The sequence below is a fragment of the Lampetra planeri genome, chromosome 24 (assembly GCF_965212315.1).
Source record: "Lampetra planeri chromosome 24, kcLamPlan1.2.h2, whole genome shotgun sequence".
NCBI classification, from domain to species: domain Eukaryota; kingdom Metazoa; phylum Chordata; class Hyperoartia; order Petromyzontiformes; family Petromyzontidae; genus Lampetra; species Lampetra planeri.
This window is the reverse complement of record NC_136130.1, coordinates 6556619-6581986: the sequence shown is the minus strand read 5'-3', so window position 1 is coordinate 6581986 and position 25368 is coordinate 6556619. Positions and strand designations below refer to the sequence as shown.

General features: G+C 45.7%; 1 protein-coding gene across 4 annotated transcripts in view; it reads right to left on the bottom strand.

Annotated features, from left to right (window-relative positions):
- Window positions 1-429: 429 nt before the first annotated feature.
- The window catches only part of LOC144726680 (beta-1,4-galactosyltransferase 2-like), a 40687-nt gene continuing 15748 nt past the window's right edge, over window positions 430-25368 (bottom strand). Inside the window, exons 2-7 of one of the 4 annotated variants that reach the window (XM_078605468.1) lie at window positions 22917-23152; window positions 19028-19105; window positions 18656-18843; window positions 18012-18134; window positions 4097-4232; window positions 1137-1453 (exon numbers count right to left, since the gene is read on the bottom strand). In XM_078605468.1, coding sequence (XP_078461594.1) covers window positions 1265-1453; window positions 4097-4232; window positions 18012-18134; window positions 18656-18843; window positions 19028-19105; window positions 22917-23152 — 950 coding nt within the window. In that variant the 3' untranslated portion in view covers window positions 1137-1264. Of the gene's footprint in view, window positions 1454-4096; window positions 4233-18011; window positions 18135-18655; window positions 18844-19027; window positions 19106-22916; window positions 23153-25368 lie in introns of all 4 variants that reach the window. The other 3 variants (XM_078605470.1, XM_078605471.1, XM_078605469.1) reach the window with 3 other exon arrangements.

The window sequence follows — 25368 nt, the reverse complement described above, 5'->3', positions numbered from 1 at the left end:
TAAAAATGCTGAGAGGGTTGGGGACACCCACGACACTCCCAGTGGCAGCACCACTGGATCGATATCGACTCTGCACATGTGGGTTTGGGCAGTGGTCGGCAACCAAAATAACAAAAGCAGCCATTTTTTTCGAATTCGGTAAAAAACTTGATTCCTTTTGCAAGGAATCAAGTCTGCATTCACCACGTGATTGTGGTGAACATACAAACAGTACAAAGACAATGCACGTATCACAGCATTTATATGCTCACCCTCGGTATAGTCTGCTGCTCACCCTGCACTGCCTTTGTGCTGTTCGCCTTTTGGCGTTCTCTGGTCTGACCCCGGTGAGACTAGGCAATAAAGAAGGCTGTCTCTGGTGTAGGCCAATCAGTTTCAAAGATAATGCATATATTATCAGAGTTTGTTTGCATGTTCAACATAAGTATGTGTGGTTAATACAGACTTTATTTCCTTGCAAAAGGTTTCTATTTGGTGTTTGAACATCTTAACACCTGTAGTATTGCCAGAAAGGGTAGAACCTATTATTATTTTTCGGGCATTTATGATCCCCACGATTGACCCCAAATACAGAGCCTCTCAGCCCAGGTCAAAAACAAAAACGAACCGTAATTCATACAATGCACTCACACCTTGCATGTAAATCCAATCAATTGCGCAGCTATCAAGTGTGCAGGCGGTGAAACTGCACCGTTGCTTACATGTCAGTGGGGCCCAGATTCTGGGTTACAAGAAAAATGGAGGGGGCTCATGCCAACCAGGCTATGCCACTGAATTTAGAATACTTAATTTACAATATAAACACAACTCACTATATATCTGTGGAATAAATGACCACGGATATATAGCGAGGTCCCTGTAGAGAAGATTGTCACCCTTTTTACTTTCCAAAGACGAAACTCAGACATTTTCAGTCAGCCGAGGTTACTCAAGACTGTGCAGTGCACTGCTACATACCAGTCAACCCATATTCTTGTACAGGGAATAAGAGTTTTCATGCCCATACGGCGTACAGCTGTTTCAATACGGGCAACATCTTTTTATATTTGTGTTTCTCCCTTGTGATGGGACTTTCTAGGATGAACGATGAGATGTATAAGGGCATGGCGCGACCAATAAGGTCTAAATTGGTCTGTAATAAAGTAGGCACTGATAAGGGGTTGACAGGTATGCTGTTAGAAAGTTTAACACGACGCCACCAGATCTCGGTAAAATTCAATTCCTGCCACCTGACAACAGATACCAATTTCCCGGACTCTCTGGGTCAAACCCAGGTCATACCGGAGTCAAACCTGGAAAGGTGGACACACTGGGTCTCTACTCCTAAGGGTTGCCGACGTTCACTGTGACGTTCGTATAGAGTGGGTCGAGTTTTTTTTCCACCAGCGAGTACTGAAGTGAGTTGATGCCGTCTTTCCACATCGTGTTGCTGGTTGACTGAATCAAGTTGAACCTACACACACGCAGCACACGCACAGCACACGCACAGCACACGCAAAGACAAAGATTCGACATGTAACTTACAAAGGTGGTTGTGGAAAGTGCTGCAAGCACCTATGAGGGCCGGAATGGCACATGAGCATGTGGGTGTGGCCAGAACCTCGCCCCGGCCACCTTTGTCTCTCGAGTGCTGGTGTATACACAATGCATTAGATACTCATTTAGGACTAAATAAACCGAGTGGAGGTTCATGACCAGTCAGCATAATCATCACCACTGTTAGACATAGTTTGGTGTTGAACCCGGGTGACTGGGTTTACAACGCAGTCCACTAAATACGGTGCCTACGACCGCATGACCAAGAATTAGAGGCCGACCGAAATTTGGTTTTGGTTTCGGTGCTGAAAGTTGTCAAATGGCCTCTTTTGGCATAGTTTCAGCCAAAAGAAAAATTTTTTACTTTCGGTTTACTTTCGGTTTTGGCCGAAAGTAAATTTTTAACTTTCGGTCTGGTTTAATTTTCGGCTGAAACCAGAAATTCAGTTTTGGTCGGCCTCTAAACTACACGCGCGCATGCGACTCCGGGCAGCGGCGGCGGCGGTGGTTGATGGCAGACGCACACACGCACACTCAAGCAAGGATGGGGGAGAGAGGGGTGTGGTGGTGGTGGTGGGGGGGATAAGACAGACGACGGAGAAGAATAAGAAAAACATTACTTCCCCCACAAAACCACCAAACTAGCGAGCAGCAGCAGCAAGCAGCACACGCGTAGCCAGCACTCGCAGCAGCAGCCGTCCACCAGGAGCACTTTTGTTTGAGCGGCTCAGAGGCTGGACTCTCACAGGCAGCTCGAGGCACGCACAACACACACACGGGCGCACGCACAGCAAACAGACACGCGCATGCACTGAGCAGATTATAGCAGCGTGCTGATGTCAACAGTGTGCATACATGCACGTACACACTCATCCGCCCACCAGTCACACACACACCAACCTACCCACCACCCTTCCAATGATCCAATTCAACCCTCCCACTACCCCATCCCACCTCCTCCTCCTCCACATGGGTTCAACACAGCAGGAGGGGGCTTGGGTGTGCATGCGTGCGAGTCTGTGACGCGTCTAGAGGCTGACCGAAATTCGGTTTTGGCGCCGAAAGTTGGCAAATGGCCTCTTTCGGCATAGTTTCTGTTTCGGCTGAAGCCAAAAAGTTAACTTTCGGTTTACTTTCGGTTTCGGCCGAAACCAGAAAATCAGTTTCGGTCAGCCTCTACCAAGAATGCATGCTCCTGATTTAATCAGACCTCAGAAGCAAAGCATGCTTGAGCTCGAATAGTGATTAACAAGCGTTATAGGTTGCGTTGTGGGCAGCAAATGAAAGTATCAAAATCCATTGTACTGTATGTACGTCTATGCTTCAAGAAAATCTTTGACGAGGGACACCAAAACACATCAGGCAATTGTGGCATTGCATTCTTCTGCAAATCTACTGCCCTCTACTGAAAACTTTCAGGGCTAACAAAAGGAGTGTTTAAAATATTGCTGGCTTGCGCTCAATCCTATAGACTGCCACTGGTCAAGTGTTGATGCCACTTAGAACGACATACAGTCCTCGACTTACGACCCAACTTCCATGAAATATATCTTTTTTTCACATCGACTTAAAGCTTGCCGATTGAACAGCGGCACTATTTTGTTTCGCGATATGTAATGAGTTAACCTCGTGCTGTAAGTGTTTGTGTGCGTGGGCATTTAAATATACGATACATTTTTTTGTTCTGTCTTACGAACGGGTCTCAGGAACAAATTGTGTTCACAAGTCGATGACAGCCTGTACTAGGGTATCAGCTAACATGGGTGAAGGGCGGAGAGGGAATATTTAACATCTTCAACAGAAAATTGGGATGCTATAAGAGCAGACTTGTTAGGTCAGACGCCAAATGTGCAATTGCTGAGGAATCTGGCAGAAGGAAGGAAGCAAGGGTGATGATGTGTACTGTGATAGCATCAACGGCTTTGCTTTCACGATGTCGAACTTGCCCTCGGGAGTGCCTCTCCAGCCACTTCGAGGCATCTGAAGGGTGAGGGTGGGACCCTGCTGTTCAGTGGGGGGATTCTGCTGCCGTGACACCGGACTTGCAATCCACAGGTCACAAGTTCCATCTTCCAGTGCAGCAGTTAAAACAATGGGAATGCTTTTGTTTGTTTGCCCGCCTCTCTGCTCCCAGCAGTGAAAAGGCATTCACCACAGTTAGTCGATCTGCTGCAGATCGCATGTGATAGAGTAAACTATATGTACTCCCACCTTTTCCAAGACATCCGTCCAGCATTGAAGACATCGACCCTCTCGATAGAAGTCACTCTAGTGGAGGGCCATCCACCAGCAGTGACATGAGACAGTAATTTAATGGGCTGCACCTTTACATTTACTGCTCATTATTGGAGCATGGGGAACACCAGATCACCCCATTTAAAGCTTGCTGTTTGCCATTTCTGATCGGTATATATCATGGCTTCCTGGTCTAAAAGCAATACGATTGTGTTACTTCACAAGGATCATAGGACTCCATACAATGCCATTTATTTGCCTCTCGTTTCTGCTCATGCAACGGAACTGTGTTCACGCATATGAACTGTGTTCACGCAACACACACCACGCGCTGAGCCGATGCTGGTCCAACTCGCCTTTGTGGGTTCGGCTCGTTGTTCTTGTCATTTGTGTGCTTTATCATTCGGTATCGGCCAATCTCGCCCGATGGTCGAGAGATGTGCATTCCAGCCAGAGACACTCTGTGGGGGTGGTGGGGGAAGACAAGTGGAAAATGCAACTCCATCCTGCCTGCAACATCACAACTTGGGTTGCACCCTTTAGGAGGTACAAACAACATTCATTGTTAAGATATCACAATACAGTAAAACTTCGTTATTTCGGTATTTGATCATTCGTAATTGGGGATAATTCGGCACGGCTGCACTTTCTGCATATATACAGTACGAGTAATTCACCATGAGCCGAATTGCCATACCGAATGGTCCAATTTCGGCATACACGTAGAGCGACGCTGTGCACCACGACCAAAACAACGACTCAGTCTGGTGGCGGCGCGTGCGGTGAGCGTTAGTGCAGACCTGTTGCTTCGGAATTGACCTTGTTTATGCACTCTGTGCAAGCCAACACTCCAAGACATGTCGTCTTCACCTACATCAAGAAGTGATAGAAAGGGACTGAAGAATAAATCCCATATTTTATATTTTTAACATACCGGTGAATACACCCAATCACTGTACTTTATGTTTTCGTGTTGGTGATCTAGGCCACTTGCAAGTGAGAGGGGTCCAGATATCTTGAGTTCTCACCTGGTTCAACAAACAAACTAGAATTGTAACTATATTATACATTAATCAGTAAAAGACGTACATTTCCCCTTTAGATGTATTTCTAACGAGCAGCCCAAATCTCCTTTGGATATGACTGTCTGCCTCCGGACATAGCGTCCTGCCAACCAGAAAAAAAGTTTTCAAATTCTTCCCAGCGAGCCCACCGTGCTATGTCGAGGCTGTTTAACAAGCTAAGATGCAGGTATTTCCGCCACTCGTGGCATACATCAAGCTCATGTGCCTTGGTCCAGCTGGTTTTGGCAACCTGCACCCAGTGACTCGCGACTTGATTTGGTGTAACCGGTGGTCGATTGCGCCCTGGTGGTCACTGGGCAGCACCGAGCTTGCGGACAAGTTGCTCAGGCCCTTCCTGCTTCATTTACAGAAGTCTGCATTGGTGACGAGTTCCTTCCAGCGAGAACGCCGCATGATGTCGAGGTTACCAATCAGATGAGTCGTTACCTCCAGGTAGCCAGACTGCTCATATTGTCGAAGTAGCTCGGTACACTCGGCATCAAGACTCGGGGCATAGATGGCATAAACACCACGTGGTATGGTCTTTGTGGCTGGTAGTATTAACTCTTATTGTTTCCTTCTTATTTTCACGATCCTTAGTGTAATATTTGCACACAACCTTTTTTTTAATTTTAGATACCATAGCACTGGTCGCGCATTTGCACGGGATCCATGGCCGGGGTGGAGGGTGGGTAGGCGTGATGTCTGTACTATGCACGTGTAATTTAGCTCTCAGAGACACCGTCTTGTCTTTCTGTATATTTATTATGAATAAAGTCCACTGACAACTCAACGAGTAACCACGAGTGACTATATACACTTGGAAAATTAGACGACTCTATTCTGGGATAGCATAGCTTCTAGTCTCAAGATAACGAAGACGATAGAGAGGACCCATTCCAAGGTGACGGCGACGAAGGCGATTCCCCACACCAACAGCCCCCAGGTCCGGTTTGTGCCTCGCCCGATCCGGCCACGCACCTATTCTTGAATTCTCCTCACCGCATCTGCCTCTGTCAATCTCCACCCTTATTACACTTTCCCGCCATTGGATCCCGTGCTCCCCCTCACGTGACCCTGTCAACGCTTGTCCCATCAATCATCATTAGCACATCCATTAGTAACCATGGTCCCGGTGAACCACACTGTCCCTCTATCGCCCCGTACTGTCTGTACATGTGTAAGGGCAGTACGGGATGATGTAGGGACAGTACGGCTTCCCGTAGCCATGGTTACTAATTAACGTAGGGAACAGACAGGATCACGTGGAACCTAAGTGGTCGCTAATAATGATTGATGTGACAAGCTTTGACAGGGTCGTGTGAGGGGAAGCACGGGGCCTAACAGTCGTAAATTATAATAAGGAGAGAGACAGACAGGGCCAGGTGCTATGAGAGAGGGCTTGGGGAAAAGGGGTGTGGCCAGGTCGTGAGGGGGAGAAAAGCCGCCGTGAACCGGGGCTCTGGGCTGCTGTTGTGGGGGAACTGCCGTCGCCGTCGTTACCTTGGAGCAGGTCGTTTTCATCATCCTGAAGTGGACACCTTGTAGTCTTGGAAGGCGAGAGTTATGTTGTCTCAGAATAGAGTTATCTAAGTTACCCAAGTGTATATAGTCTCAAAGCTACATTACACATGGACCCGGATCAATGTTGCGAGATGACGGTGTCGCGCAGATATGCGCGGTAATGTCATTACTGTGCACGCACACTTTAGTAGTAGCCAGTCAGGAATCCAGCCAAGAGGGCAGCCAGTCAACAAAACTTTTTTTCTAATGTAGCATGATGTATAAAAAATAAAAGTTAAGCTGCCTTGGCATTATAAAACGAACTTTCATTTCATATCACAGTACCTCGGGGTACCAAATAATACAAAATGGTCGAGGCAATTAAATATTAGATTTCTGGGACACTTTTTTTCCAGGGGTGTACTTAACTCCGCGACTGGGGTACCATCAATTCGAGATCAGTGCTACTCCGCGATGTCGAAATGCCAAACTTTAGCATAAAAAATCCGTTATATAAAAAAAATCTACTTTGAATAGTGCATCGTGTACAGCTCTTCGAGATGAGTCATTTGCCGCATCACGGACATTTTGCGAGAGCCGGGGTACCACCATAAGGTTCATATGCAGCTATGTCCTCGTCGTGTCCTCCGCAAGTACCCAGTCATGTGAGCTATGTCTGGGGAAACCAAAGCTGCAGCTAGCTGGCCGAATCGTCATGATCCTGGCCAATACGTGATGATAGTCACACCAGTTACACCTCCTGCCCAGGGCTTAGGCTCCAGGGCTGTGGGGCCAGCACTCCGTGTTCTTCAGCTTAATGTGGAAGGAATATCAGAGGCTAAACGTGATGTCATTCATGAAGTAGCCACTTCACACAATATCGACATAGTCTGCTTACAAGAGACACATGTTTCTGACGACCAAGCAGAGAGTTTCGAGATAGCTGAATATGACCTTGTCTGTTGCTCAGTGCACCCACAATATGGCTGTGCAATGTATGTAAAATGTGAACTGGTTGACGTCGAACTGCTGCCGCCCTCTGTTATCTGTGGTGCTGTGCGCATTGCCTCTTATACTGTCTGCACTGTATACAAACCCCAAAATTACTCATGGGGTATACCAGTCAGTCTACCCAGGTTTCAGCATTCTGCGATATACGTTGGAGTTTTAACAGCCACCATACAGAGTGGCAATATGCAGTGTCTGATGACAATGGCGAAGCGCTTGTGGAGTGAGCATCACAGTACGATTTTCACTTGGTACACGACCCTAAACAGCATGGCACCTTCCACTCGGCCAGGTGGAAACGTGTCAGGGTATCATAATCAACGATTTTTGGGTTTAGATCGCGTTATTCAGGGTATGCCGGGCGAGCTGATTGTCCTGCACGTGCCGGAGGAGGCTGCAAAATGGCTCTGTGGCTATTTGGGCTGACGTTCGCTCAAATAACATGTGTTTATCTAGAAATATTGTAAATGTATCTAGTGCTTTGATTGTGGTAAGTCGCGTCAAAGAGCATTCGCTAAATTAATAAAAAACGAGTTCTTTTTTTGCAGTATATACTTTTTTAGAAATGGCCAGATTGTCCAGATTATGCTTCTCCAGTCTGATCCAGTTTCTTAACTCACAGTCAGTGCCCTGTCATAACCAGCTTCTCCAGTCACAACCAGTTTCTTCAGCCATAAACACTTGTTTTAACCCAGAATTCAAGGTCAGCATTATCGGCTATCCTAGCAGTCCTTGACTTATGCACATCCGCATTTACGAACCAGGTTCCACGAGATATATATATTTTTTAACATAGACTTAAAACGCGAACTCTCACGTGAACTGTGGAACTATTTTGTTAAGCGGAGCGATCCTCCGCAAGATGTAATGAGTCAGCCTCGCGCTGCGAGTGTGTATGTGCACGCATGTGTGTGCACGTGTGTATGCACGTCTGGTAAAAACAACCCTCTACCTTCTCGTTGGTGCTGGACGGCAACGCTGTGGTGGGCAGTGTCGTGGGGGGAGGGCCAATTTATATTGGCCATTCCCCTCATGGCATTTGTAACCAACACAGCAGCCAAATGGGGGCTCTGTACAGGTGCGAGGGGCTGGTAACCACTCCACCTTCATATAATTACCACAAAACCACGATGAAAACATTTCATTAAGCTTGTGCTGGAGTCCCTGGGGGGACAGGCGTCTATGACGTCTCCCAGCCAAACTCCATTTGGCAGAGCCAGGAGACTGAATCCTTACCCTGGAGTCTCCTCCAGAAAAAAACAAAAAAACACTACGGGTGGCCACGTGGAATGTTCGAACGCTCACTGCGGAGGAGAGGCTGCCACTCCTTTGTCGGGAGCTGAACTGGTACCGCCTGGATCTCTATGGTATTCAGGAGGTCCGGTGGACCAGCTCTGGCTACTGCCGCCATGAGGGGTGGGCAGTCCTCTACTCGGGGCAGGAGACTGCCAAACAACAGGGAGTGGCTCTTCTTCTGAACAAAAGAATGAAGGGGGCGTGGGAGCGTGGCGGCGAGTTGTGGGAAGCTGCCCCCACCGAAGACGAATATCCGTGGAGGAATGCAGGCAAGGCCGATGAGTCAGATGCCTTATATTACCTCCTGTCACAGGTGCTAGCTAAAGTGGCCCCTCGGGATAGAGTGATCTTGTTGGGTGACTTCAATGCCCGAGTTGGTCATGATGCTGGCACCTGGTCTGGAGTGATTGGAAGGAATGGGCCAGATCAGCTCAATAACAACGGCAGGAAGCTGCTTGATTTTTGTGCAGCCCATGGGCTTGTAATTACCAACACGCTTTTCTGGCATCGGCACATCAACACATCATGGATGCATGCTGGGTCTAAGCAAGAACATTTGCTGGACTACATAGTGGCGGAACAGCGGCTGCAGGCCCATGTCCTTGACATCAGGACCTTCCGTGGAACTGATCTGCCCACTGATCATCGACTTGTCATCTGTAAGATGCGCCTGCCATTCTTCCACTCCAGTGGTGGGTGTACACCCAGAACCCCATTCAAACACAGTGGGATTGGTCTCAGATAGCTTATGAAAGTTGTAAGCGAGAATTTCATCATCATTTGTGGCTGGGGTTGGCATCATCCCCCACTCCTGATGTCGAGGGGAAATGGGTAAGGTTTAGGACTGTGGCTCATGCAGCTGCAATGGCTGCTTTGGGTACACAGTACAGACCTCTCCAGAGACCCTGGCTGACAGAGGAGGTGTTCAGGCTGGCTGAGAAAAAGTGACAGGCCCATTCTCATCGTCTACAGCATCCCATGTCAGAGAATGAGGAGGCTTACCGCAGCCTTCACTCGGAGGTTCGGAGAGCCGTCAGGCGCTGCAAGGATGGGTGGTGGTCGCGGGTTGCTGAGGAGATGGAGTCTGCCGCAATGGCCCGTGATCATAAATCGCTCTTAAATTCCATCAAAAAGTAACCTGCAGCGCCACACCTATTACCATCATTATGGGAAAGAACAATGATTCAATCTCTGACCCCCAGGAACAGGTTTGCAGATTTGCGGAGCATTTCTGTGAGTTCCTGGAGCAGGGGAAATCCCTCAGCCTGTAAAACATCATGGGACAAAGTGGGGATGACCCTGCTGAGGCTGTAGTGCCTCAAATATTGGAAGAAGTCACCCCCTGTGAGTTGCTGGCTAAGGTGCTATCTGTTGAGGAAGTACTGAAGGCGATCCGGAGTCTGAGACTAGGAAAGGCACTGGGCAGAGATGATCTCCCAAGGGAAATGCTGAGGGAGGGTGGCGTTTGTGCACAAATTGCCCTACATGACATCATAACAGCAGTCTGGACCACTGGACAGGTTCCGCAGGATTGGAAGGATGCCTTGGTGGTCCCCCTCTTTAAGAAGCGGGACCGCACAGACTGTAACAACTACAGGGGCATCTCACTCCCCAGTGTGCCGGGAAAGGTCCTAGCAAGGATTATTCAACATCGCCTTGCCAGGCATGCTGAGGAGAGGCTTGCGGAGCCCCAATGCGGTTTTAGGAAAGGGCGGTCCTGCACATATGCTATATTTTCTGTCCGTCTGCTACAGCAGAGGTGTAGGGAATTCTAACAAGTCCTACATATCTGCTTTATTGACCTGGTCAAGGCATATGATACCATCAGTAGGCCTGAGCTCTGGGTTGTTCTTCGTACTTTCGGGGTCCCTGACCCTCTGCTCGTGATCATTAAGGACCTTCATGATGATGAATGGGCCCGGGTAAAACTACGTGGCCAGGAGTCGGAGCCATTCCCTATTCACCTTGGGGTGTGACAGGGATGTCCTCTGGCTCCCACATTATTTAACATCTATTTTGACCACTTAGTTCGTGAAGCCTTCAATAGCTGTACTGGAGGAATTTACATCTGGTACAGATATAATGGGAGGCTGATCGATGCCCGGGTGCGGTCAACCATGTTATGTATGCCGATGATCTAGTAATTGCTGCTCACTCATAGGAGGAGTTAGAGGCACTGCTGCTAAACCTGGAGCTTTCCACTTACCATCAGCCCCACCAAAACTAAGCACCTGCCTGGGTATTTTGTACCATCGGACACTCCACCCCACAACTCCCAATTGGTGATGGGGCAGTTGTGGCGAGAGTGGAGAGTTTCCCATACCTGGGCAGTGCTCATGATCAGCTCTGGTTTGACAGCAGTGGTCTCACTCCGAATCAGTCGAGCGGCATTATCTTTTCATCGGTTGCATAACGCTGTGTGGAAGCTACCTGGTCTGTCACTCCCCACGAAGCTTCAGATCTTCTCAGCCACAGTCATTCCCTCCCTTCTTTACGCTTGCGAAATGTGGACCCCACCCCTAATGGAACATTTTCGCTGGTTAGAAACATTTAGGCTGGCCTGCCTATAATCCATCCTGGGTTATAACTAGGCTGGATTGTGTGAGGAGCTCACAAATCCTTGAAAGATCTGGACAAAGTACCATCAGTGAGCTCCTCCGGCAGGCTGGGTCATGTAGCCCGCATGCCAAGCTACCACATGCATAAACAGCTTTTGTTTGGCCGGATCGAGGGGGCTAAACGGGCACGGCACGGGCTAGAGAAGAGATGGGGTGATGTGGTACAGGAGGATGTGGAGCTGAGTGGACTTGCCGATGACTGGTACCAGCGGTGTCAAGATCGGCCTCTGTGGAGGATGCTCGTGCAGGACGCTACTGGTTAGTTGGAGGCAGTCACCCTCCAACAACAATGGAGAGTGGAGGAGCGACACTCACAACAACGAGCGGAGTGCCAGGTGGCTAGAGCACAGCAAGTTGTCACAGTAGGGGGCACAGGTGGTGCAGTCAGTCATTTCAGTCAGTCGACCCGTGGCACCTGGTTCTGCCCTGTGACCTCGTGCCAGCGGGCGTTCGACACTTCACGTAGCCTCAACGTGCACACAGCCTGGCACAAGCGTCGTGGTTGCATCACCACCAATTAGTGGCGAATGGCGGTTGTTGTTGTGTGCGTGCGTGCCCTTGTGTGTGTTTGTCGGGAGAAGTAGTGCAATGGTTAGCGCTCTGTGCTGCCAACCCGGCTACCCGCGATCGATTCTAGCTCATGACCAACACCAGTGACGATTATCTGAATGTATTCTGGGCTTCCCCTAGGTCAGGGGTCGGCAACCTGCGGCTCCGGAGCCGCATGCGGCTCTTTTGAACCTTGACCGCGGCTCCGGGGCGGATGCTAGCGAGGGGAGGAGGCGCACTGTGACACCTGCTCTGGCGTTGCCGCTGCTGACAGGTCGCCGCTCCGCTCCACACTGCCCGCCCGGTGACAGGCAATAACGTTGCCGTTGCTTTGTCACATGTTTGGAAGAAGTAAAAACCTTCCTGGGCAGCAAAGAGCTCACCTTTGCTGAGCTGGAACAGCCAGAGTGGCTGGAAAAATTACATTTTATGGTAGACATGACAGCACATCTAAACACGCTAAATACAACCCTTCAGGGGAAAGGAGGCACAGCCCTGCACATGCTGGAGGAGGTTTTGGCATTCGAGCGCAAGTTGACAGTGTTTGTCAAAGATTTACAGAGAGGTACACTGTCTCACTTTCCCTCTTTGAGAGAGTTCAAACAAAGTCATGATACAATAAATTTGGAATATTTCAAGTCTGCAATCACCACAATGCAAAGTTCGTTTGGGAAACGATTCTGTGAGTTCAGAGAGGAAAAAACGACATTATCCTTCCCTGTCACTCCCCTGGCGATCGATCCATCCCTATTGAATATGACTGCATTTGCAGGTGTAAGTCAACCTGATCTTGAGATGGAACTGGCCGATATAGCCGACAAAGATATATGGGTGTCCAAGTTCAAATGCTTGACCGCTACTCTTGAGGATGTTGCCCGTCAGAAGGCCATTCTGGCTCAGAATCATAAATGGAGTGATATTGAAAACCTTCATACTCTCAGGTTTTTTCGGTAAAGTCACGTAGGTAAAACATTAAAAGTAATGAAAGTAAAATAAAACAAAACAAAAATAAAAATAAAATTCACGACGTTTCGGAGGCAACACAAGTCTCCGTCATCAGGTGGGACCGTCACAGCCAGATTAGCTGCATCAAGTGAAGCAATGATTCAAGATGTAATCCCTTATAAGCAAGTTGAAGGGGGGGAGGAGAGGGGGGGGGGAGTTCATCAGAATGTGGTAGCCAATGAATGGAACGTATCGGGAGGGAGGGGGGTGGGAGGGGGAGGGAGCCAACAAAACATTTGGCGACGGCTTGGACGCGGCTGCTGCGCACGCCAACACAATGGGCAGAGAGGGGGGAGGGGAGGTCTGATACACATGATAGAACAAAGGAACGAAAATGCCCATGTTTATACCAATGCAGGCTGAAAAATGAAGAGAGTACTGTTAAAAATAACTGGGGATGTTAACACTCGGTGAAGTAAATTAAAATAGTGCCTGTCAGATAAGATGGTCCAAAAAGTGTAATTAAGTCTTTTTTGCGTGGTTAATAACATCTTTCCAGTGATTACTGAGTTTGTACCCATCATCACGGTTGAAATTATGTCTGTGTTTGTATATTTGTATGGCTTCGTGTACAAACCTTTGATGGTAGCCAGGAGGCTTGCAGAGAACCTTGGTCTCGGAAAAGACAATTTCATGAGAGCCCGCCGAGTTGTAGCAATGATCGGCAACGGCCGAAGAATCAGTTCTGCCGTGTTTCAGATCTGACTTGTGCTCGCGGGCACGATCAGCAACATGACGTTTTGTTTCTCCAATGTAGCAATCACCACAAATGCAACTCAATTTGTAGACTCCAGGATACTGTAAGTCAGGAACGACATCCTTCACAGATGGAATCAGATCACGGATTTTATGCACTGTGCTGAATCGGACTTGGATCTTATGTTTGTTTAGAATTTTGGAGATCTTTTTGGTCACGCCTGCTATGTATGGTAACGTGATAGTTTTGGTCGGAGTTTCATGTGGTTGTTTCTGTGTGGTGGGAGAGACAGCTTGGCGGATAGTACGGTCAGAGTATCCGTTCATCCTGAGGGCCCGATGTACAGACATAATTTCAACCGTGATGATGGGTACAAACTCAGTAATCACTGGAAAGATGTTATTAACCACGCAAAAAAGACTTAATTACACTTTTTGGACCATCTTATCTGACAGGCACTATTTTAATTTACTTCACCGAGTGTTAACATCCCCAGTTATTTTTAACAGTACTCTCTTCATTTTTCAGCCTGCATTGGTATAAACATGGGCATTTTCGTTCCTTTGTTCTATCATGTGTATCAGACCTCCCCTCCCCCCTCTCTGCCCATTGTGTTGGCGTGCGCAGCAGCCGCGTCCAAGCCGTCGCCAAATGTTTTGTTGGCTCCCTCCCCCTCCCACCCCCCTCCCTCCCGATACGTTCCATTCATTGGCTACCACATTCTGATGAACTCCCCCCCCCCTCTCCTCCCCCCCTTCAACTTGCTTATAAGGGATTACATCTTGAATCATTGCTTCACTTGATGCAGCTAATCTGGCTGTGACGGTCCCACCTGATGACGGAGACTTGTGTTGCCTCCGAAACGTCGTGAATTTTATTTTTATTTTTGTTTTGTTTTATTTTACTTTCATTACTTTTAATGTTTTACCTACGTGACTTTACCGAAAAAACCTGAGAGTATGAATCATTGCAGTCACGAAAGCTTCAAATCTAGAATTGAAAACCTTCCCAAACAGGACAAACTTGTATTCGAAACATGGAATGCCATCCCCAACACTTATATAAACATGAAAAAGTATGCATTTGGAGTCCTGTCGATCTTCGGCTCCACATATGTATGTGAGCAGGTCTTCTCCAACATGAACTATATTAAAAACAAACATCGATCACGCCTCACAGATGACAGCTTGCAAGCCTGTGTGAAAATGAAGGTGACGTCTTACAGCCCTGATGTGCAGACACTGTGCACTGAGGTTCAGGAGCAAAAATCCCATTAACCAGGTAATTGAGCTATTAATTTGCAAAAATATATTTTACATTGTTAAGTGAAAAAGTCCTTTTTTTATTCAGATTGACAGCTGACTGCACGATCCTGTATATAGCAATAAGGTAAGAAACAATATATGCAGTGTTATATTTGTTTTAAATGTTGCAATGGTTTTGCGGCTCCCAGTTTATTTTTTCCTTCGGAAACGGGTCCAAGTGGCTCTTTATGTCTTAAAGGTTGCAGACCCCTGCCCTAGGTCAACTCAGCCTCAAATGATTACCTGGTGTGGCGTGCAAACATCACCACTGGGGAGTTAAAGGTGGCCGGTCGTGGTGCGAGCCACCCACCCCCTTGTGTGCCATGCCGGCCTTCATAGGCACTACTCGCTAACAGCACTTGCCCCAACAGCCTGTGAAGGTTACACAGGACAGTTTACAATGTGACCGCTATTCATTATGCCCTATTTACAGTATTGTTGTTACAATCTATGTCGTTTATCACTGAGCTTATGTGCAACAGTGCAAGTACCAGTCCTGAGTGTGTTTAAAAACTCTGCTTTAGCTGCTGTAAACATAGGTGGTTCTTGTCATTCCTGTCTCTTACCACATCTACAATAAATAATACCGTAATAATAACTGCATGTGTTTTTGCACGGTGGCAGATAAGCAAAATGTACCCACTTCCTCAAATTCACATAACCCCCCATCCCCCAGACATTCTATTGAGCTCGCGTGGTCATTTTCCACAGCTCATATTTCAGCTATCTTTTCGCCATGAGTCATGCAGCCCTAAGTTGCAATGCTGCCTGGATTCATAATAAAACCTACTCACACATCAAAACTATAGATGGTGATTAAAAAAAACCCCAAGATAACAAAATAACAGCGTGGGATGTAAAACCTTATAACACAAGAGGACCACAATGCACTTCTTCAGGAAAAGTGGATGTATTTTTGCACATGTACAAAATGGCTGGCATCCACAGCTTGGTCCTTATGTTCACATACCTGTCAACCCATACGGTTTACCCGTATTCTTGTCCTGGGAAATGTTTAGGTTAATACGGCGTACAGCCGTTTCAATAGGGCTTTGTGGGATAAACGTTGAGATTTATAAGGGCACGGTGTGGCCAATGAGGTCTGAATTGGTCTGTCATAAAGTAGGCACTGATAAGGGGTTGACAGGTATGTGTTCATCAGGCTAAAGTTAAGCTAATGTACATAATAAGGCCCAAGCCGTGGACATTCGCCCAATATGCATAATGCATTAGATACATTATGTACATTAGTCTCATGTATGACATCAATTACATAGATTATGTACACTAACGTGATGTACGCAATGCGTAATACTTATTTTTATGAAACTACAATTTACGCATTTGTGCATATTGTTTGAAACCAATCGTGTGCTGCATCCGCATGCGAATATGATTGTCGGTACCAGTGCGCAAATCACAACGGACATGACAAAATTATGCTTAGTTTGGCTCGAATAATTTGGCGATGTTGAGTTGGCAGTGGTGCACAAACAGAAAAACCAAAAACACACATTTTTTTTAAAACACTGTGGCCTTAAAAAAAGTAAAATAAAATACACAACAGGTGGTGTTCTGGGACATTTCCCAAAACATTGCCTATTTTATATTTTCCCTTTTAAGACAACTCCACAGAGACGGTCTTGCAAGCTTTAAGGACTTGGGACCCCACTGAAAAAGAGCCGTCCCATCTCAAAGGATTATGCAGATTAAATACTTTGAGTAACAACCAGAGGTGTGGACTCGAGTCATGTGACTTGGACTCGAGTCAGACTCGAGTCATGAATTTGATGACTTGCGACTCGACTTGGACTTGCATAACAATGACTTTGTCCCACCTATGAGATGTGGACTCGAGTCATGTGACTTGGACTCGAGTCAGACTCGAGTCATGAATTTGATGACTTGCGACTCGACTTGGACTTGCATAACAATGACTTTGTCCCACCTCTGGTAACAACTGTCAATAGGATCGTTGAGCAAACGTACTTACAGCCACTCGCCGATTTGTTTGGCCAGTCTTAATCGTGGAATGCTCAAGTTTAATGGACTGTTTTACCAACAGGTCAATGCCATTGCTATGGGGATATAGATAGGTCTCAGGTTTTGTTAATATTTTTGCTGTGGAAGAACAATTATTTTGATATGTGGACGTCAAAGGTGAACTCTACAAGAGCTGCAGTGACGATTGCGTAAGAAAAAAAAGAAATAAACAGAACCATATTCCTCACCAAGGATGTCCTCTGCACATTCATTGATGTAATAATGCACTGTCGCCCCTCACTATAATTTACAGTTGCATTCTTTCGTGGCAATACCTTCAGTCGCTAAATTCTAATGCCAAGGTCTGCTAGCCACAAATTTTCAGTACACATCAGAACCCAGCCTTGCTACTATTGACATGAATGTGTCCGTACAGGGGAACCAGATAATCGCGTTCCTTCATTTCAACACCAAAAAATATGAACAGCTTATTACGTACAACTCCACATGCCATTTGTCACAAATTAAATGGATGTACTCAATTCCACAAGCTTTTGTACTTTTACTTATTTTGTCATTCATAATTCCCCACAATAATGCTCATGGTTATTTTGTGTGATGTATTATATAGTTTTGCGTTGAACTAGGACCCATATTGAAAAGAGAGGGTCCTTGCCTATACGTATGTTGAACCTATTTTGCACCTTACGCAGTCAACCATGGCAGTACATCAGCGATGGTTCAAGAAAGCTCTTTAGATAATGAATGTTAAAATTAGTCCAGGGTTTTCTTGTATGACACCAAAGCCGCTGACAAAAATGACTCCCAGAAGGTCATGTTGCTGGTGGGTAATGTAAGAAAAAAATAATGGAGTGGCAGATATTGGAAGGGGGCTTCTTGTCCGTTTATTATAATGCACAAAGGTGTTTCACATAACAATACATTGCTTTTAACGTATTATTGCATTACTTTTTCTGACAAGTTCATGCCTGGTGGACGTTTTTTGTTTGTGTTTTATCAGCACTCCCGAGTCAGGGGCAGGGAAACACGGAAGAGAAGCAGAGTGAGCAACACCATGGGCATGACCCGGGACAAAACCACCAGGGCATGACCCGGGACAAGACCACCAGGGCCCGGAATCAACAACGACAATGCAGGGCAGCCAGGGCAGCACCAAGGGGCATTCTTGCAGCTCGGCCGCCCGGCTTCTCACCTGGTATAGATGTCATCGTCTTCGCCGCCCCAGCCCCAGTAGTTGTTGGGGAAGCCGTTTATCTTCTCAAACTGAGCCTTGGAGAGGCCCGACACTCCGCCAAAGTACGAGTTGTACGGGAGGCTGAAAATAAACATTGGCACGAATGCGATAAAAAAATGTTGCGGCATTCTTCGGTTCGCTACTTTTACACTTGATATAGAATCTTAGTAATAAATTGTTTGGTGTGGGTGTTCACATACATGCTTTGGTAAGCCTATGCACCTGCAATGTTGACAAGACGTACACAACATTGCGTGCAATTATACACATGAGGACCTGTACACAAATGATGGCCAATTGTCAGGAACAATAACGGAGTGGCAGCCAAGGAATGGAACGCATCCAAGAGGACGTCCGCCAATAAAATTGAGCGATTACATCGGTTTGTGCGAGGGGATGCGAAGTTGGATTTTTGCATCGCGGGATCCCAAGTGGTGGTGACGGTTTGGGGAAAGCCTTCAACCAGCAGTGGACTGACCATGGTTGATAATGACGACGATGATGAAGAGCAATTTAGACTAGTTGGGCCTTCATCAGGGTGGGCTTATCCCCCTTCAGCCCCTTCCCCCTCCCGACACTACATGGCTGGTGTTGACCCTTACTGGAATCCGAACTTGTCCATGGCGACGGAGAAGTGCCGGGGATTGTCGTAGCAGCGGTAGAGGTTGCGGTCGTCCATGGGCACCAGGTCGACGTCGCTGAAGATGAAACAGTCGTAGGGGGCGTCCTTGAGGGCCTCCACGTAGCCGATGTTCATGAGCTTGGCTCGGTTGAACACCCCCTCTCCAAACTGCAGCCACCGCATGCGCATGGTCCAGTTTGCCAGACATTAGGAGGTAATAGGTTATGCCAAAGCGAGTGTTTAGTTGATCACCCGAACGTAGCGTGTGTGTGACCGTGAGAAATGCACGTTAACTACGCGCCGACATTCATATTAACGACCATGAAATAATTTGCAATAACGTTTTACAGACCTTAGTCACTCCACTGCTTGGTGAGCGCTTCCCCACGCCGTGTCGGTCATGGGGCTTATCTGATAATGCATCATCGACCTAGTCAGTGTGGATTTGTGGTTGTGGGAAGCAAAGAATAATATAACAATGGAATTGATGTGCTGCCATCTTCTGCCCACAAAGTGACATTGATGATAGAAAATGCTAATATTGTCCATCCCCCCTTTGTCAGTCAATCACTTCCCACACTGTCAGTTAATGGGTGGTTTACCCATGTATAACCACACTGGTCACCGACGTTTGCTTTGGTCATGAATCAAACTCGGCTCACCAGCCTCAATGCTACAGCACTGACTGCTCCGAATGTTAACAATTATAATTACACGCATGTCCAGTTCATACACAGGGATGCCTCACTGAGTCTCACGATTCATTCAGCAAGGGACCTGCTTGTTCTGTTTGGCTCATCCTCCACTTTAGTACAATGAGTAGATGATTGTAGCTTGGAATATGCACACCCTGAGTAGCTCTCATAAAAAATCTGGCATCTTCTACATGCTAGGCTTCAAACCGTGTGATTCGAGTCCAGAATTTTTTTTTTTACTCCATTAGCATTTGGGACAGTAGTGACATGTAGTGGTTGACTCATGGTGTTATGAATTCGGGAACCGGAGTCTGATTCCCGGCCATAGCTAACATCAGTGGCGAGTGGAAATCTAAACTGGTCAGAGGCCCCTGCCAATTACCAACCCGCATTGACCTCCGTGGTGAAGTATGGTCAAACAACCCCCTAGCAGTGGAATAATAATGAACTATAACAGACTATTATTTGTTGCACGCTCGATTTGAAGAGACGAGGGGCCTCCAGATCGACGGGAACACATTTATTTTGAATATCTGTAAAATGCCACAATATGTATTCTCACACTCAGCAGGTCGACATACAGGCCTCCACGAGACACGTGGTTGGGGTGGATAGTACACGACTACAGTACTTAAGAGCCCCCACCTGTCACCCACTAGCCGTAATCGACATTGATCGCCAGTGTACACAGACGTGCTGTTGAAACTCATCAGAGGGACCTTATAAAACAAACTCAGCTTACAATGATTGAGGGGGGGTAATTTCTATGTTATGAGACAAGGAAATGCACAGAAGCCTAACGGAGATCAATGTTAATCACCTTTTATCCCCTGTGAGAGAATGGCCTGTGGAGAATGGCATCATAGAACCACATCTCAGGGTCCCTTCAATTCCCACTAATCCACATTGGGCAGGGGGAGGACATTCTTCTATGGCCTGCTTTTGAGTTGGTCATTGCGTAGCAATCAACCGCAAACCATATCATTCCACATTGCCGTAAGCTCAAATTGAACAAAACCTTCTCTGTGCAATTATTGGCGACTGAGATAACCAATTCACAATAATTGAGAACCCCATTTAAATCCCAGGCAATTTGCCATTCAGTGGGCAATAAAAAAAATATGCATGATTTGATGCATATTAAATCAGTGGAAGTGTACTACTTGTTTTCAATAGACATTAAGAAATCAATTGAGGGGATATTTGGTAAAACTCGCTTTGTAAGCAGCAGGTGGCACTGTAACAACAAGGTCAGACTTAATGAACGTGTAACTTGCTCCCGAACATGAGAGTCTCGTGGGGGTCAATGCCCCGCCCAAACTGGGCACCTTTATTAATTTATTTTCAGGAGTTTACAATCAAGATTAACAAAAATAAATTAATTATATGCACCCGCCATTCATAACGTGAGGGACAAAGCGAACCCCCCCCAAATATAGAAGTCAAACTCCGCCTATGCTCGAGAGGCTTCTACGAATTGTCAAGACTTAATATTAGGATCATGGTGTGCATTAATTAGTTGTTATTACAACAAAAAATGAAATGCTCAAAGAAGAAAACGGTCGGGTGCATGCTTTGAATTACATTGTGGGACCGGAATGTGAACGCATGGATTAGAGAACACACACACATGCCAATAACATACTTTAAAATGGTCAGAAAAGTTAGTGGGATTAGGCAGGACACGTGGTGGCTAGAAGACATGATGTTTCGAGTACTGTGTTTGGCTGAAATACATTTCCAGGTGATATGCCCCTTCGTTGAATAATCATTTATGGCCAGGTCGCATCTGAAAATGACCTACATAGCTCAGTGGGCCTTACCTGGTAAAAAAAAAAGTTTTAGTTAGATGGCCGATGGTCAAGAATAATTATAGTGGCAGTCAAGGCGTGGAATGCACTCGAGCATACATCCACCGGGGATATGGAGCGATGGGGCAGGTGCTACATGGATAATTTATATCGTGGGCTCGCGAGAGATGGTGGGGCATTTGGGAGGCCTTCATCCTGCAGTGGATTGAGCAGGGCTGATGATTAATATAATCAATTACAGAGCAGTAATGCAGTCGTCTGTGCACTGCACTCTAAAAAAAATCTGAAAACACAAACATCTTTAAAATGCACATTTTTTACTGATATCTTTATATTATGGAAAAGGGCAATGCAGAAGTTATTTTTAGAATATCATTTACTCCCTGTTATTTTACTAAATGATAGTACATTAAGATTGGTCACTGAGTTTGCATGGGTAACCTTAGTTACCCAGTAATGGGTTTTGGGTCTTGGATAATGGATACTGCTCTAACAAGCATTTCGCACATGTGCAGGATACACATTCACGGAACGTGCTTTTATGTATTTCAATAAAGACCTAAACATGTATGTCTCGAAAGCCTCTCGGGTACCTCCCGACAAGGTAGAAAGATGAAATTTGGTACATCGGTAGCTTTCAGGAAAAATCTGAAAATCCAACATTTTTTATTTTAAGGTCCCCAAATCTAGATTTTAAACGCCCCATAAACATGTTTGTGTGTCATTCAGAAACCGTTCAAAATACAAGATTGCTTTTTTTCTTGGATCAGCATTAAACGGCAACTAAAATTAAACGAAAACCATTGTTCTATATTATTCTTTTTGAGATATGTCGGATTCAAGTGGTTTTGAACGAAAAAATACGCATTTTATGATGTTCAAATCTAAATAATAATAAAATTATCTATTACATAATTGCATACACCCCCACCCCTGATCTCGAATCATGATGGGATTCAACAATGATGACATCATCCTGCACTATTTAAGACCGGAAGCAGGTGGATGGCTCCACTATTCTGGAAAATCGCCCGAAGAAGCTGGATGTAATTTTCAGCGAAATGGCGTACTCAAATTGTAAATCTTATGGATCCACTCTTCAACACACCGGTGGGCTAAAGTAGTGAACTATTTGTCTTTGTCAACGTGACACATTTTTTACTGATTAGCGATGTCGGGTGGTGGAGGGTTGCGACACATTGATAATAACGCGATCTAACCCAAAAACCTTTATTATGAACAACTTATATTAAACATATTACACATTATAATGTACAGTATTAAATAAACTTCCATAAATAAATAAAAATATTTTATTCGTATGTATATAGTTCAATAGATCGGTGCGTTTATTATGTATTTAGTGATTTCAGTGTTTATTTATTATTTTACTTTATCTATTTAAAAAAATGTAATCGTGAACACACCCAAACTTCTACTGTCCGAGGCCACCACGAAGGCACCTTGTTTCACTGATGCAGTCCGCAGTTGCTTCGCAGGAGAGAGGGGGGTCGCGACGATCGCCGTGCGTGTGATTAGGCACCTTGCGGGGGAACTTTCCAGACACTGACCGTGACACCAGCATGTGTGGTTTCCTCTTTTTTGTATATATAACGCCACGGTACGTTTAACATCCACTTTGAAATTGGACGGCCGCCCATTTACTTTGCGGCTAAAATTCCTGCGTTGTTTAACCAGGAGGCAGCCACGGATGTGGGTGGTGTGCCGTTCCTACCTGGTTGATGACGTAGATGCCATACTCGATGGTCTGCCGCTGGAGTATCGGGTGCAGGTAGTAGAGCCAGTACTTGAGGTGCTCATCCCGGTGCCGGAAGGGGATGATGATGGCCACCTTCTGTTTGGAGACGCAATTTGCGGGACGGAACCGGCCACCTTCTTGCACCTTTGGGTTCATGGTCTTTGTCTCCTCCAAGGTCACGGGAATGTTGAATTCCACCAGAAGGGGCCCCACTGCATAAATGCGTGTGACAAACAGTGCATTCATTACTAAAATTCCACTGAAACCAATGACCGCTTCCTGACTTTGAGAACCAGTAATCGATTATGAAAACGACTACACAGTGGATTGGAAACAGGAAAAATATATTTTTTTTATCTTGTTTCCTTTCTCAAATTTACACGCCTTCAAAATCTATACATCAGCTGTGTTATCATGATAATGTAATATGTGTTAAGCAGGTCACACTCAGCTAGCTCGTTATGAGACTGATACTGCTTTTCCACTGTACAACAGAGCCGCGCGGCGGGGCCATGCCAAGCTAGCTCCGTGCCGCTCAGGAGGTGCTAGGTTTCTGCTGACGTCGCGTGCAATGAATGTGGAATGGCTGATTTACACAATCGACTGGTAAAACGTTATAGAAATAATTGACGCTGTCCCTTGCCCCCTTCTGATGAGGCCAGTTTTACAGTTTGGGCCCGACTCAACTTGGAAAACAATGGTCCCAGGCTGGCATGGTTCTGAAGGGGGCATTCAATGTTAATTTAGTCTGAATTTTTGAAAATTTTGTCACAGTCTCAGTGTGTTCGACAACAAGCGGTGGAATTACGGTCACATTTTAGCCTTTGGAATTTTCAAGTCACCCTCGAAAGCAGACAAAAATATTCGCTCTCTAAAGCAGTTGAAATGTTGTGTCTCAGTTACTAAATCCTGGTGTGAGGGTGTAACATCTTTGCCTTCCACCTCCCACCAATCTTAATGGGTATACATTCACTGTGCAGACAGTTACCATGTTTGGTCTTCCTCGGTGCACTGCAGCATGGTCAAACAACCCTAGAAGTGGAATGTCAAAGGGTGAAATTATATTTAAAAATTATAAAAATTATCCACCAATGAAATTACATTCTTGTGCGCGTGATATTTGGCTATGCACAATTGATGCAAATGATATGCAAATCTTCTTGGTTCTTTCCCTTCTACGCGACTTTACCGAAAGAACCAAGAAGATTTGCATATCATTTGCATGAATTGTGCATAGCCAAATATCACGCGCACAAGAATGTAATTGATATGTAAATGTTTATTTTTTCAAGCTAATGTTAGATTTTTTTAGAGGGGATCAGTGGAGGCCCTACCATGACCAAAGGATGAGTAAATAATTGCAGGGTTAACATTTCAACTCACGGAGTAACACTTAAGCAAATGAGAGAAGTAAAAAGGATAAAACTCCAAATAAATTAGGTGAAATGAGACGAATAAAAGAATACAATCTTGAATTGAATTGCAACTAAATTAAATCGCCAAGGGAGGGCGAATCATTACATGGCTACGTTACGAGGTGCTGTGGAGATATTTACTGGTACTAGATTTGTGCGAAATTTCACTTCGCTAGCATTAGACTGTGGGAATCCTCACTGCACGCGAAGAGCAGGAGACTTCAGAGCTTTAACCCATTCAATCCCGAATTTTTCCCAGACATGAAAATATCTAAATCATGCGTCAATAGTAACCCTTTGAAATAATCAATCATTATTTTTTGAAATTTTTATGGAAAAGTATGTGGAAAAAGTGTGTTTTATGGTCGGTCACAATTGTGACCGGTGGGATAACGTGATGTATACTGAATTAACAAATTTCTCCTATCCAGTCATCAAAATTATTATATATCCCAGCCCAGTTATTAACACATTTAACTCTGTCACTGGCAGTAGGCTTTAGAACCAAGTGCACGATTAGTTTGTCCATCACTATTTTGAACCACGATCAGTCAGACCTACTCTCATACAGTATGTCTTGAATCAATTGACCTTTTCCAAAAACATTTCAGTCATTTTGATTGTCTTTTTCCCTTTTTCATCGACTTTTCTTTTCTTCATAGAGTCCGTTGTACTGCTTCTCCTCACCCTTTATTGACTTTTCTATTTTTCTTCCATTGGATTTTTCAGCCGTGTAACATTCAATTATCTCCTTTGCTACTGTCCATGGTATATCTTGAAGCACTCAATGTGCAGTGGCGCTTTGCATTTCTCACATGCATAGGTATGCGTTTGTCACAATGACGACATCTCTGGAACCGGTGCATCGTGTTAATTGGCCTGTGGGAAGCTGTCATATCTTGCCCAATCGTCAACAGTGGCAGATCACTGGCTCAGTGGTTTCGTCCCAAACATTTGCATAAGAGACTGTGCCACTATCCATGAGAAGGTGAGCAGGTCGATGGTCCCTCCCA